At 35.5% G+C, this 16,044-nt stretch overlaps 1 protein-coding gene across 6 annotated transcripts in view; it reads right to left on the reverse strand.

The window, feature by feature from the left end:
- Positions 1–1,263: 1,263 nt before the first annotated feature.
- The window catches only part of PCBD2 (pterin-4 alpha-carbinolamine dehydratase 2), a 53,398-nt gene continuing 38,617 nt past the window's right edge, over positions 1,264–16,044 (reverse strand). For 5 of the 6 annotated variants that reach the window (XM_072629903.1, XM_072629905.1, XM_072629904.1 and 2 more), the window contains 2 exons: positions 4,707–4,787; positions 1,264–1,518 (listed from right to left, as the gene is read on the reverse strand). In XM_072629903.1, coding sequence (XP_072486004.1) covers positions 1,423–1,518; positions 4,707–4,787 — 177 coding nt within the window. In that variant the 3' untranslated portion in view covers positions 1,264–1,422. Of the gene's footprint in view, positions 1,519–3,197; positions 3,365–4,706; positions 4,788–16,044 lie in introns of those variants that run through there. The other variant, XM_072629902.1, reaches the window with a different exon arrangement.

The raw sequence follows: 16,044 nt of genomic DNA on the forward strand, positions 1-16,044 counted from the left end.
GCCTCTGATTTGCTGAATAGAACACTGTCACTGCAATATTCTTTTTCTAATTATGGTAGATATTTAGTCTTTCTACTCTTTCCATTAAGAAAGTACACAAGAAGTGCATTTGATCACTGATACAAAGGGTGTGACCTAGCTTCTGATCTACAATCTGTGGCCACACAGATTTTAATATTTTATTAAGTATTATTGTAATATTTTGGTTTGTAAACCAGACCATTCAAATGAAAAATAAATCTAATGTATTATAGTTCAAATTTAACTCAGTAAGGAACACAGAGAGCCAGGAAGTCAGCTGCTGTGACTGCTAATCATGTTATTTCAAGCTTATGTGCTTATTCACAAGTTCATTTATGCCACAACCCACTTTCTGTAAAAGGGGATACGACAATACCAAGACAGAATAGAGACCAGATCTATGATTTCATTGATACAGAAACTCCTGCCAATGGAAGTTAGCACTCTCTTATAGTCTTAGAAGATTCCCTAGAGGAGTAATGCTAAATTCCAATAGAAACAGATTTCTACTGGTCATATTGTGACTTCGAAAACCACAAATTAACACTATCTAGTTTGTACTGTATTTTTATTTTGTTAAACATCTCCCAATTATATTTTAATCTGGTCCCTGCACTTGGGAGTTTTGCGAGTCAGAGTTTAATACCTCTGGCTAGAGCACTGAGAGCTTTAGGGACTTGCACAGGGTTACACAGACAGTATGTGTTAAAGGGGAGACCTGAAACCATGTCTTCTTGGTTTTCTAACAACAAACCCATATCTAAGGCAATATTAAGGTAACTTAAAAAATATAAAAGGTAATTCAAAACTATCATGTGGGATTTTGTGATTCTTTATGTAAATTCAAGTATTAGAGAAATTTTTAAAAGGTTATCTCAGTGATAGCATCAATAAACAGACTAATAAAAGAAATTCTCAAATATGAAGGTAAATTATGTTATGATCACAGAAGATATTCATCATTAATTATTCAGATGGGGATAATTTCCATTCAAGGTAGATCTTCAATTTTATTAAAATTATGATGTAAGAGTAATATCCTTACCTTAGAAAGTTCATAAATCTTTTCAAATTTTACATAATATTCTCTGGCATACCAGTGTATTTGCAAAAGTCAGACTTCTGGCTTGAGTTTTTTAATGCTCACATACAGTACTTTGAACATTCCAAAAATTATTTCTGATATTCAAGAGAATAGTTTTCACTTTTCATTATAACATATTATAATAATTGATCCAGACAAAAGTTCAAATTATTTTAATATTTAAGACCTTATTGTAAAACATCATTATCTTAGTACAAGGTAAATCAGAAATTTCAAAGTTAACTGGTCATGTAAATTGTCATCAACATATTTTGTAGTCAAGATTTCGGTACTATTTGCCTGTAGTTTGCAAGACGTTAAACAGAAGCAGCAGCTTTATCAATAAACTGAGCCAGTTTTATATCTTTCTTGGTTATTCCACCACAGTCATGCGAAATAAGAGTTATCTGGACCTAAAGGAAAGAAAACAACTTATTAAAGAAAATTCATACTCTTTACTATCTTTCAGCAGGATAGATTATTGATTTAATATTAAATATTTACATGACAATTTAAAGGACAAAGAAGCTTTTTTAAAAAGTGCTTTATATATTTGCTTTATATGCAAATATCTATAGTTCCTAAACACTACAAAACCAAATAAGGAAATTCCAATATAATGTGAAGCCTACCATGCTGCTAACAGTTGACTTGGAATAAAAACCCTTTTTCACATGTGAAGTCACTTTAGTTGTCATAGTCTCAACCATTCCTCTTAAGAAAAAGAAAAGGAATTATTTAAATAGGGTTTCAGATTTCTAAGTTTAATTAGGCCACTGAGGGGAATTAAGTCATTAAAAATGTAGCATCTTAATTATGTTTCTGTATAAAAAGCACATCTCTAAAAAAAGGGGAACAGAATACTTGATAAATGAAATAGAATTTTATCCACTAAGAGGCAGCTAGAAGAACAATTCACCCCAGTATCAGGCTGTCATGAGTGACTCCAACAAAATATATATACTAGTGTAAGACGGGGTGTATAGTTTATGAGCAAATCATTCCTTGCTACTCTTCCAGGTAACCATGTGTGACTCAGCACTTGGATCCTTTGGAGATGACAAACTTCCTGGTTACTTCTGGTAGTCAGTGCTGATACAATGATCCCCCAAGCCCAGCAACCCAATATGATTAGAGAATACCCAGAATTAGGAAAGCAGATGCACTAGAGGAGTGGTAGCCAGGGTCCCAAATAAGCTGCAGCAGGCCACAAGTTAGGAAAAATTCCTTCCTTGCCATCTTCCCCCACCCACCTGTGTGTGTGTAGACACAGACACACAGACACAGACACACAGACACAGACACACACAGACAGACACAGACACAGACAGACACAGACACACACAGACACAGACACACACACACAGACACAGACACACACAGACACAGACAGACACACAGACAGACACACACACACACACACACACACACACACACACACACACACACACACACACACACACACACACACCCTTATCATACCCAGAGGACACCTTAGTTAAGCAGCAATGTCACCATCCCCATCTAACCATTCTTCAAACATGGACCACAGAATCTAAAACAAGGATGGGTCAGGGACTTGCACAAAACCCACCAATGGGTCAGAGACAGTAAAATCGGATCCCAAGGACTGGCTTCTTCCCAAAAGGACTAATAGAGGGCACAAGCTGGGGAAGTGATGAGTGAGTAAAGTAAAACCAGAAAGATGGTGAAATCTAAATAAAGTAAAGCCAGAGAAAGCTAGCAGAGATCCGTAGCGGTTCTGCCATATAAATCTGTAGTGTGATATAGGCACAGAGGTAAAAGACTACCTAGTTACTTCTACTTTCCCTAACCATAGTGGGAGGGAGGAGGGGGGCCTCTTAGTTGATTTTCAGAAGTTCCAGATGGGCTGGTACCTATAGAAAGTGATCCCAGCCTTGTGTCCTGCCATACTATCTGTCCCTCCCAACTGCTCCAGTCACCTTTTATCTTGCAAAGTGAAAGATTAGAGGTCTTGGGGTCCAAATGATCTCAACTAATTCTCAAATATGAAATGGGTAAGAAGCCAGGCTTACTGGGATAGAGAGACTTCCTCCACTCCCTACCTCACCTACTCATCAATTAGTTCTTGATGCATTCTAGGGTCGAGAAAGATGAACTTCACTGACTTTCCACCACTTGGTCTCCAACTCTCTCCTGCAAAGGTCCAACAACTGTGGCCCGTGCCCACCACAAATGCTCTTCCTGAAGGAGTGGACTGTCTGTCCTCAGGACATTCTGACCCCGGAGGGAAGTAAAGAGTCATGGGAAGAGAACGTGGAAGGAAAAAGATTTATTATATAGCACTACATTATATTCATGTTTTATATTATTTATAAATACTACCTCATTTATTTCAACAACCCTGGAAGGTGGGTGCTATTATGATCCCCATTCTACAGCTGATGAAACTGAGGAAGACAGAGGTTAAATAAAGCCCAAAGTCACACTATGATTTATTAAGTATCTGAGGCCAGAACTGAACTGGGGTCTTCCTGCCTCCAGGCCCTGTGCTCTATCCACTGTGCCTCCTAGGGAATATCTGTGTACGCTCTATACAATCTACCTGTATGCTAAATTTTCTCTCATTTTACAAAGATGGAAACACTTTACAAAGGGGAAACAACACCTTGGAAATCTTAAAAGATAAGACTTTATTGTTGAAATCACCATAAAGGAAGGGAAACAGTTTTTGGTTTAAGTCCTTTTAATCATAACCCTGAGTTTCACTTGATGCAAGGTGTCTTCTATGTGGTAATTAAAATCAACTACATCATGTAATTTCTCCCTTATTCAGGAATTTAGCCTTACAAGAAACAATTCAGATAAGAAAGATGCCTGCAAATCAAACATTCACATTTAACAATGGGACCTAATCTGACTATACTTGATTTATATTAATTCCAGTAGAAGAAAAACATAAAATAAAGGAACAAGTAAAAAGGTAACTAAAATGAAATTATACCCATGAACTACAAACTCTGAAGAAAGAGGAGGAGAAAGGAGCAGCAGCAAAGGAGAAGAGCTAGTTATTTATCTAGTGACTACTCTGTGACAGGCACTGTGCTAAGCACTTTATAAATATTACTTTATATCAGTTTTTCCTCACAACAACCTTGGAGAGCAGGTGCAATGATTATCCTCGTTTTACAGACGAAGAAACTGAGACAAGTTAAGTGACTTGTCCAAGGTTAAGTGTTTCAGGCTTCACTGCACTTGGGTCTCTCTGACCTGAGGTATAACACTTCATCCACCAAGTCATTTACTTGTCACTGATACTACCTGTAAAAAAGTCTCTATGTCTACTGACAAAGGACCTAACAGAATTTGAATTCTTGGAAATAATTTCATATTTATTGTGTGTGCACGCAAGTGTACATGTGTGTATCTACATGTGTATCAACATATGCAGATTTATTATAGGTAGATAGGGAGATAGATATCTCTCCTTTTAAAACTAAAACACACTTTAAAAAAGAAACAAAACTGATCCATATAAGGTAAAATAAAGGAATGCAAAAGAAACTCATCACTTAAAGTATGTATTTACAATCACCAAAAAATAAACCAATGAACTGACCTTGTTATATACATTGAACCATTCAGGGTGGTGATTCATCTTTTCTGCTTGTAGTGCAACTCGGGACATAAATCCAAAAGCCTAAGGAGAGACAAAAATGAGGGACTAGTCACATTTTCTCCAGCAGTGAATCAGGTGCGTAACAGAAATTTAACTAGGAAAAAAGATTACCAGAATCCTCACCAAAAAAACCATGAAGGAAACACAGATAACACCAAGTTACCTCCCTCAGGGTTATGGTGATATGGGATCTATAATGACAAAGAGGGATTTTCACTGATGAAAGTTACAAACCAAAAAACCATAATCTCACTCAATGACCTTTCTGGACATTTTAAATGTCTACAGAATGAGGCACTCACAAATAATGCAGCTGCAACTTTCCAACAGCAAGCAGGACCTGATAGGGCCTTAAATCTAACAGTGCAAGCTTACTGCCCGGTCAGATATGGAAAAGGAACTATTTCACTGGAAGTTACGGGTACTTTTTTTCAGTCATCAGTTATTAAACCAGACAAACTATTAAGCCCTTACGCTAGACTTAAATGCAAAATGTCAGTTGTGAAACTGAATGCTTCCTATCTATCTACCAACCTCCCTCAACAATGTTGTTGTGCAAGTACGAAAAGTTTTCCTTTAAAATCATTTTAATGATGTGACCAGTAAAATGGCACATTCTCCAAGTCCCTTTCACACTCTAACCCTCCAGAAAAAAGAATTATGTACCAGACATAAAGTAATTACAGCCAAATCCTTAGGACAAAAAAGAGAGACCCCAACCAGGGAGAATTCTAATCCTTCCAGTGCTCAATCAGTACCCTTCCCCATCAACATCTAGGCCCCACATCATGGTGCCCTCCTTGGGATTCTCACTGGTACGTACTCTTCCAGGACACTTTCACCTGGTAACAAGAAATAGACACCAATACTACCCAACCACTGGAGAAGGAAGGAGAGCAATGAAAACATGCCATCTTCTACAGAAGGCCTTGCTCTAGTCTTGAAACCCATAAGGGTGTAGGTATTCTATACCCAAACACCCTTGCTACATCCTGCAAAAATGGCAGATAACATTTTTGCTGTCATGAGAAAAAAAATGGGGAGAGTCAAGGGAGGAACAGGGATGGGAAGTCAGCATGCATGGCTGTCCTGGGACTAAATAAAAGGAGATCTAAACCCAGCTAATGCCAATCCTATCCCCCCAAAGATCCCTTAAGGCTAGGAAGCTAAACCATCAAACTTTATACCCTTCAACTTGTGAGAGGGTTAAGACAAGTCTGTGGCTTAACCTTGCAAAAAAACCAATTGACAAATAGGAAGGAGTCAGAAAATGACAGATGTAAGAAAAGAAGTCTAAAATACTAAAGATTACAGGAGGAAAAACCCTTTTTAAAAAAAGCCCAGAGAATAAATAAATGAAGGATACAAAAACAAGGATGAGTACTAAATCTTCAAAAAGTTTCTAGTACTCTCTTTACAAATATTTTAAGACAAATAAAAATGATCCATCACCTGATGAACTATACAAACCTTGTGAACTCCTGTACCAACAACAAAAAATTCAGAATGTTTCAAGAGAAATTAAATCGATAATAAAAACTAGAAATGAATATAGAGCCCTAAGTGTATAATTTTAAAACCTAAGACATGAAGTAGTTAAAAATTTCAATGACAACAAATGCTGCAAGCAGGTAAGGGAAAGACTTTCAAATATAATGAAAAAGAAATCTGAATAACACAAGATTATTTCTCAGCAAAAAGAAGTTGCAGAACAAAATGAAAAACAAAGGAGTGTAAGCGCACCTCAAAATGGAATACCAAGAAAACCTGAACTTAGGCATCTACAATAAAAGAGAGACATTCAACAAAAGATATTTAAGGCAATACGGAGGAGAAGGGGCAGGCATGAGCAGAATATTCAACTTGAAAACACCCCAAATAACAGAAGCATAAGAAAAAAAATAAGTACAAGTAATAAGGAAAAAAATAACAAATGAAATAAATTATCCCATATTTAGAGGTTATATTTTTTAAGAGAAAGGCTGGCCCTTGGAATTTATTCAAAAGGGTTTAAAAAAGTATACAAGAAAATATAAACAGAACTTTCTATCATTTTTTAAAATTGTTTTTCAATTAATGAGCATTGATTCTCCTTCATCCCAACATCATTCTTCTCCATGTTCCCCTCCTGATTCTCTGGGCTTCCTCTGCTGTGCCACAGAACCCCCCTCACCCTGGAAGTTCATTCTCCCCCTGAACTTCTCGCACTGGAAGTGTACTTTGTCCCAGCAGACTCTTCCTCTGATTGGCTGGTTTCTTCCAGAACCTCCATCTGAAGGAAAACCACCATGTTTCCACTCACCTCACAGCTCTGTTCCTAAATCTGCTTTCTCTATTATGTCCCCGTGGGGATCCCTCTCCCGTGACCATGTTTTCAGCTTCCTTGTATGTGTTGTCTTCTCCCACTTTCCCACTATTATCTGAGATATTTCTAGAAATGCTAGTCAGCAGTAGCAATAGCACAAGAAAAAGAAAACCAAACTTATAAAGACTGGCGAAGAGGAGACAAAACTGTCCCCGATTAAGAATGGCTGAACAGCTGTGGTATTTGGCTGTAATGGAATACTGCTATGCTATAAGAAATGATGAACAGGATGATGTCATAAAAAAACTAGAAAATTCCCATGAACTGATACAACGTGAAGTGAGCAGAACCGAGAGAACACAGCGCACAGTAACAGCAATGCTGCATGTTGTTCAGCTGTGAGTCGTTTAGCTACGACCCAAGACAACTCCAAAGGACTCATGATGAACAATGCTATCCCCCTCCAGAGAAAGAACTGACTGAGTCTGAATGGAGATGGAAGCATACTATTTCTCATTTTTTTGTGTGGTATTTTTTGGGTCTGTTACAACATGAACTAATATGTAAATATTTTGCATGACTGCACAAGTATAACCTACATCAAATTACTTATTTGTTTTTGTGTTCATCCTTCATTACCAAGAAGACCATGATGAGAAATGATGACATGACTTGCACTTGACTTTGTTTTGAGTGAGGGAGGGCTGTGCCTCACTTCTCCTCCAGAGTCATCTGAACCTAGTGACTAGATATTCATCAAGATGACTGGAGATGACCCAGGAGGAGGTAACTAGGGTTAAATGACTTGCCCAAGGTCACACAGCTAGTGAGTGTCAAGTGTCTGAGGTGAGATTTGAACTCAGGTCCTCCTGATTACTGCACTGGTGCTCTATCCAACTGCACCACCTAGCTGCCCCAAATTACTTACTATTTCAGGTAGGAAGGGAGGGAGGAAAGGAGAAAATTTGGAACTCAAAATTCTAAAATATGAATTGTAAAAACTGTTCTTACATGTAATTGGGAAAAATATAATAAAATATCCAAAAACACTATTCCCATTAGTGGATAGCATGATAATTTATTAAGAAAATCCTAGGGAATCAGCAAAGAAATTAAATGAGATGATTAACATCTTTAGTAGGGTAAGTAGCAAAGTAAACCCATAAAAATTAGCAGTACTTCTAATAATGGAATAATAAAATTCCATTCAAAATATCTGCAAGATACATACAATATCTGGAAGTTAAAGCACCAAAGCATACTCAATACTTGCACTGATATAATTATAAAATACCCCTTAAAGAAATAAAGAACAAGGTGAATAACTAGAGAACAGTAAGTTCTCGTGACTAGACCTGGCCAATATAATAAAAATGACAGTACTGCTGAAGTAAATTTATAAACTTAGTGCTAAACCAAACTGTCAAGGGGATACCTGACAAAGCTAAACAAAAAAATTAAAACTTCATTTGGAAGAACAAAAGGTCTACAATATTAATAGAAATTATGAAAAAACTAGGCATGAAAGTGGGAAAGCACTTCCAGAAATCAAACTATATTATAAGGCAGTAATAGTAAACCATTCGATACTAGTTAAAATTTTAAAAAGTAGATCATTTTACACCTATCTAAATGATTGAAGGGGAAAAGACAAATGTTGAAGAAGATGTGGAAAAACCGGGACACTAATTCACTGTTGGTGGAAGCGTGAACTGTTCTAACCAATTTGGATTATGCCCAAAGAATTATCAAACTGCCTAAACCTCTGACCCAGCAAGGTCTATTTCCAAAGATGATTAGGGGAAAAGAAAAAGAACTTACAAGTTTTAAAATATTTATGGCAGCTCTCTTTGGGGTGGCAAAGGACAGGAAATTGTGGGGATGCCCGTCAGCTGGGGAGAGGCTGAACAAGTTGTGGTATATGATCATGATGGAATACTATTGTGCTATAAGATATAATGAGCTCACTGGCTTTAGAAAAACATGGATAGAATTGCACAAAATAATGACGAGCAAAATAAACAGAACCAAGAGAACGCTGTATACCATAACAGCAATATTATTTTAAGAACAACTTTGAGCAAATAAATCTTTTTGACTATTATAAATACCCAAATTAACTACAAAGAAACTCTGAAGCCACTATCTGCATCCAGAGAAAGAACAGATAAAGAGATCTCTAGAATGAATTTACATATATACATATATTTGTGTCTAATGGTAGCCATCTCTAAGGGAAGGGCAGTGAGGGAAGAAAAAATGGAAAAAAAGTTACAAGATAACTATTATATATTTAAAAGGAATAGCAAGTTGTACATAATAGATTTATAGTTTCATATGCAATTATCTTTTTTTATTCTATGTTATAAAATGCTTGTTTTATTTCATAAGTTCAAAATTAAAAAATAAAGGTATATATGATATGCTGTTAAGTTGGTTTTTTTAATGTGGATAAATGTAACAGACTAGATAAGGAAGTAGGAAATAACTGACTCAAAAGTCTAAAGTTCAATAAAACAAAAAACAACTTATTAAGGAAAGAACTCTCTATTTGACACAAATTTGCTGGGTATAAAATAAAAAGCAGCCTGGCAGAAATTAAATTTTAAACAGTCACCTTATACCATACAATACAATGAACTCAAAATGTATATGTGACTTGGATATTAAAGATAAAAATATCAGAATAAAACTAGTTCAGCTATGGATAGAGGGTAAATTCTTAACTACATAATGGAAAGAGGCAGTTCCAAAGATAAAACAGATGATTTTAATTTTATGAAATTGGAAGGCATGAACAAAATTAACGTCACAAGAATAAGAAAGGAAATAATTCTTTGTCACAAAGGATGGCCTTTGATAGGAGATGGGGCAGGGAGGAAGATTACGGGGGGATATTTAAGCAATGTAAAGACAAAATAAATCAATTTTTAAAATTTCTTAGGAAACCAATTGAGAAAAAAAATCATGTCAAATCACTGATAACCAATAACTAAAATTTCTCAACAAAGTTCTCAAAAGAAAAATTACAAACCATTAATAACAATATAAAAGAATACTCCAAATCACTAATAGTAAAAAATGAAAATTCAAACAATTCTGAGGTTTCGCCTCACACCCAGCAGAGACAACAAAAGTTAGAAATGATGAAAGAAAGGTGAACAAAATAATGTGCTGTTGGTAGAGCTGTGTAATTTATCAACCATTTAGGAAAGCAATTCAGAAATATACAAAGAAAGTAATTAATATATCCATATACCCTTTGACATAGACATTGCACTAACTTTGGGGGTATGCCCCCCCAAAGAGGTCAATGACCAAGAGGCCCCATATACACCAAAATTTTTATAGCAACACTTTTTGTGGTATCAAAAAATTGGAAGCAAAATAGAAGCCCATTTACTGGGGAATGGCTAACAAGATGTGGTACATGAATGCAACAAAGTATTAAAAAACACTGAATAATCAATTAATAAGCATTTATCAAGGGCTTGTCATGTGCCAGACACTATTCTAAAGACTACAGAGAAGAATGAGAAGAGTGCTATGAACTGACTTAAAGTAAGCAGAATAAGAAAAACAATACACATAATATAACTATATTCAGGCAATAACCATTAAGCGCCCTCTAAGTGACAGTCCCTACACTAAGAGCTAGATACACAACAATGTATATGCAAAGAACAGTAATAGTAAAAAAAGAAACTGGGATGCAAAAGAAATGTGACCAATGTTGGTCCAAAAGAAAAGAGAGGAGAAAGCATATCTTCCTGCTTCTTTAAAAAGATGAGGACTCTGCGCGTAATACTTTTCATATAATGTCAGATTTTTTTCAATACATTAGTTAGTTTTACTGAGATGAGGTTTTCCCTCTTCGTTATTCTGTTGTAGGAGAATGGTCTCTGGAAACAGATGGAGGGGATATATTGGGAAATGTAGCTAATATTAAAAAGATAAATAAAAATTTACTTTAAGAAAAAAGTAATGGACCTCTCCCCATTCCTCCTACCCCAATACATTTTAACCATGCATAAACAAAAGGGTATACTTAGCTCAAGACACTTAAGTGCCTAATTGGGGCCTTCCTGCCAATGTAGGGCTGCTGTTATTTAAAAGCAATTGGATCTTTGTACAGAAGAAATTCAAGGAGATGAGAGCTGGACTTCTAAAATCACAGACTTCATCACAGAGGACACAAAGAGAAAGAAGCAGCTGATTTTTTCTCAGCATCACGTGAAAAACAAATATATTATGTCTGCTAAGGAGAGAATAAATTTGGCTTGAGAGAAAAGGTTTGTTTTCAAAATGTTAAGAGAGATGTAATAATAATGAAGTTTGTCCTTACTATGTCTGAAAGCCAGACAGATTTAGTAAGACTTAAATATGATGGCACATTACAGTAAAATTCCCATAGCAGTACCTCTTACATCCACATAAATATTTCACCTCATTTAACCCATGAAGGAAATAAAAGTCTTGAGTAGTATTCTTAGAATTTCACGTTTGTTACTAAACTGAATGCATTTATATCAGCAAACATACCTATTAAAGATTACAAGTAAGAAAAATGACATTTTCAATACCTATTCCATGTCATTTGGAAAGATAGATTATCTCAAAATAAAGTCTTATCATTAATTTTTATTATTACATTTAAGCCCTAAAGGTTTTCCACATTAAGTAATGAGGAAATTTTGATGGCATCCACCTAATAAGTTACATCCAAGCAGAAGAAACCCACATTTAATTAAAATTTACTGAAATTTACTGAAGAGGGAGGAAGGAGGACATTTGCCAGGAAGAAACAATGAAATCAAATGTGAAGACCAGTTTTAGTTGCTGAAGTTGCAACAATTTAAAATATTCAGTGCTCTATATTCATATCATTTGAAAGATTAAAATCTGTTCAGTTTTCAATCTAATCACAAATTCACTGCCAAAAGAATTTAGCAAAAGCCTAACTGCACAAGAAGCTGTAAAAAGGTCAATCTGATATTGCTTTTGACCTCCAAGGAGTACAGGGTCTAACATGGCTCTTGATCATCCTAGAACCTTTTTTCCCCTTATGATATTAACATCAATAGACACGCAGACATTGGTCACCAAGAATAATTTTATTGGCAATTAATTTAGGTAAAAGCAGGTATTTCAAAGGAAAAAAATACACAGGAAATACACACAAGTCATGTTTTCTTTCCCTGAACTTCCTTGATCTGAGGGAATATTATGAAATACTTTAAAGTCCAACTATATGCTTTGAATCTTTTTGATTTTCCAAAACACTGATAAATCAGACTTAGCACTAAGGGATTTAAAGCTGGAAGGTACCTTAGAAGTCATCTAGTTCAACCCCTTGATTTTATAGATGAGTAAACTAAGGCCAACAGAGGTGAAATATCTTATCAAAGGTAACACAGGTAGGATAAAAAAACGCAAGCAAGACTTTGCTCAGCCCATTCCATGATATAGCACAGTTAGCTAAAGATAATAACAACCATCCATTGATAGGGCCTATTTCCAAAAAAAACCAAAAAACCCAAGAAACAAACAAAAAAAAAACAGCTAAAACCAACGCAACATGAAAAAAATAAATGAAGATACCATGTAAGATCCCAAACTTGGGGTTTTCCCTAGTTAAAAGATTCTTCTTCAATATTCACTTAATATTTTCACCTGAGCAGTGATCACAAACATTTCAGTGATTAAAAGAGAATTCATTCCTAACACTTTCTTCAGAAAAGAAAATTAACCTGTGCTGGTAACAAAAAGCTACCTATGAGCCACCTTCCCCTTTAGAAGCACAAACCAATTATAAAAATAAACAATTCTCAAATGAAAAGCATCCTCAACAATACATAGCTTTCAAATTAAAATAAAATAACTTTTATTAGATTTAATTTAGTGAAAATGAAGCAGCAGGAATCTTTGTGGTCTGACTTCTGACTGCCCTGAAGGGACTGGAAGGGTCAGGAAAGGAGGGGCAGATGTTCAAACATCAAGTTCAGCAAAAGGGAAAAAATGTTCTTGCTGAAGAGAACTCCGACTAAAACCTGAAAGTACACAAGGACTGGTGAAAAACTATACAGTGAAGCTGACCTACCACTCAAGAGTAAGAACTGTCAATGGGAAGAGAGAAAAACAAGGTCTGAGGGCTACTTAAGAGTAGCTAAAATTAAAGTGTCAAGTTCCTGAAAAAAGCAATTGCTCATTATCTTCAAAGTAAAAAACTTCCCTGAATCTGTGAACTGAACAATACATGCAAATGAAGTCTCCACCGTAAAATGATTTTGCATAGTTCACAATGCATGTAAGCTGGTTCATATTAAAATATTTTGGCTCATGGTAACTTCTTGACATATGCCTACCTGTTGAGGTGGATTTTTCATACCAGTTTGAAGCACAGTTTGTATATGCTCCATGATCTATTGCGCCCCAGTCATTTCAAACACACATATGGTCAACAAAGAACATATAATGGTTGATAATAGCTTCAGTCTTTCCTCAATGGAAAATTACAAACATTTTAAGAACAAATCAATGATTGCATGATGAAGAATGACTTTTTAAGTCATATGGCCATTCTGAGGAATGTTAGTGTTACAATCATGGTAAATCAGACCAACGAAGTTTGTCATTTGGAAATCTCCAAACCATCAGCAATTAAAAAGTTTTTCCATGAACCTCAAATCAACTCTTCTCTGGAGCTTTCATTCTTGTTCAAATTCCTTTTGATTTATTTTTGTCAATGTGAATAATTACACCACAAAACTTGAAATTATCACAAAAACAGAACCAAAAAAAAAGGCCTGTATAAATCTGAAAAATATTTAACAGCAACCTAAATATAAAAATGCAATACAACTGAAGATTTCTAAGACTTCTTGCACAATTTTTGTGATCTTGAATTATGTCCAAAGTAGTTTTCTTTGATACAAGTTCTTTAAATCTGCTGCTGTCTTTTATATTTTGATTATAGACTATTTAATTATGCACTAAAAAAGAACATCTCCCCCTAAGAAAATGAGCACCGACTACTCCAAAGTCATTTCCCCAATGCAATCTCCATTAAGCCTCTAAATACTTCCTTTACTAATTCGATGAATTAGAACTCTATTGTTTATGAATCACCTTTGTGTTTGAGGGTCCATAACCCTACTTTTATATAATACAATTGCTATGGAAGGAAATGATATTTATGTCTGATTAGAAATGAAAACACTATTACATAAATCAGCCTAGGCATTTCTTCACGTCTTGAAACATGATCGGCAATTTGGTCTAATTGGTGATCAAGGAAACTATCTTATGATCAATTAAAGTAATTACCAGATTCCGGCAACACAACCTACCTTAATTTCAGTTAGAGTCTGCACTTCTTCAACTTTAATTAAAAATAATGAAAATTATTAAGCAGTCTGCAGGGCAAGATCATTGCCAAGCACATGTGTGTCATATGACAGGACCTTTACTTGGTACTAGTGGCTTACCAACATATAAACATTCTTTATGCACCAAGAGTCAGAAAAATGTTTGAGCTACAACAAAATTACATATCACACTATGACCTTAACATAGATACACTCTTTGTTCACAGCTACAATATCAATGCTGGAACGGTATAAGATCTTAATTTGTAAACAATGCCACAAAATTCAGAACAGCTAGGAAACATGGGAATTATTAGGGGCAGACCAAACCTAAGTCTCATTCACTCTATCATGAATTTTTTTCAACATGACCTAAAGCATCAATAATTCAATGCTACTTCTATGGCTTGACAATGGTAATTCCTTCCTGACTCTAGTAGCTAACCAGTTGGAAAACCACTGAAATTCACTTTTGGAAGGTTCAGCCAAAAATTATTTGAAAACTTGTCACATTGTTTTTTCTAAATGTGCATCTTGAAAGTACAAATCCACTAAAAACTGAGTCATTTACCCATGATCATCTTAACTATACATCAGATGAAACTCTGAGACAAGGATAAGAGACACTGTCAGAGGTAACTTCTCCAGCAGGTTAGTGGAAACAAGAGAGTATATCCCTAATCAAATACTTGGCCCTGAAACATCATATCCTTGCTTGATCTCTAACTGGGTTCAAAATCTCAAGTGTTTTAGACAGAGGATAATCGGCTCTGGAAGAACCTTCAATACTGGCTGGAAAGCCAATGCCAAAGGAGAAGGTAAGGAAGTTGCCTCATCTACACAGAAGGCTCTTCCATGCAGCTAGTAGTATACTACATAAGAATGCTGGATCTGGAGTCAGGAAAATCTAAGTTTAAATTTGATATCATACTTACTAGCTGTGAGACCCTGGGAAAGTAACAACTTGTCTGCCTCAGTTTCCTCAACTGTCCCTACCTCTCAATCTCATGGTGAGAATCAAATGAGATAATACTTATAAAACACTTGGCACAGTGCCCAGCACATAACAGGCACTTAATAAATGCTTGTAACCTTCTGTTCTCCCCTTCCATCCTAGATTAACTCTTCTGCCTCTGCTAAGGTCATAAATATACAAGCTTCCAAAACTGGAAATACTACTTAAAAATCTCCCTTCCCCCCCATCCCCAGACTCTTGACATAGTCTTCCTTTAAAAAAAAAAAAAATGTTACATTTTTGGCAACATTGGCGAGTATAACAATTCTCATCAAAATTTTTATAAAATTTTACTTAAGTTTTACAAAGTAAACAATTTCCTCTTGTGGTAGAGAATGTTTTTATTACTTTACCAATTCCTCTTCTATTTTTCCCCCTAGCAGTGAAATCTTAGTAATTTACCATAACAGTGAATTCCCACTGATAATATTTTGTTTTTCTCATGAAGTACAGTCTGAATACAAAATGGCCATGTATTGATGCACTTCAACATAAGGCCTCCTCGTTTTGCTACAAGTTAGCCTAAGTGTTGTATTTAACAGCTGAGCAGACATTTAGATTGAAAGTGAGAGTTGAAGAAGGCAGTTTATT

Source organism: Notamacropus eugenii, chromosome 1 (assembly GCF_028372415.1).
Source record: "Notamacropus eugenii isolate mMacEug1 chromosome 1, mMacEug1.pri_v2, whole genome shotgun sequence".
NCBI classification, from domain to species: domain Eukaryota; kingdom Metazoa; phylum Chordata; class Mammalia; order Diprotodontia; family Macropodidae; genus Notamacropus; species Notamacropus eugenii.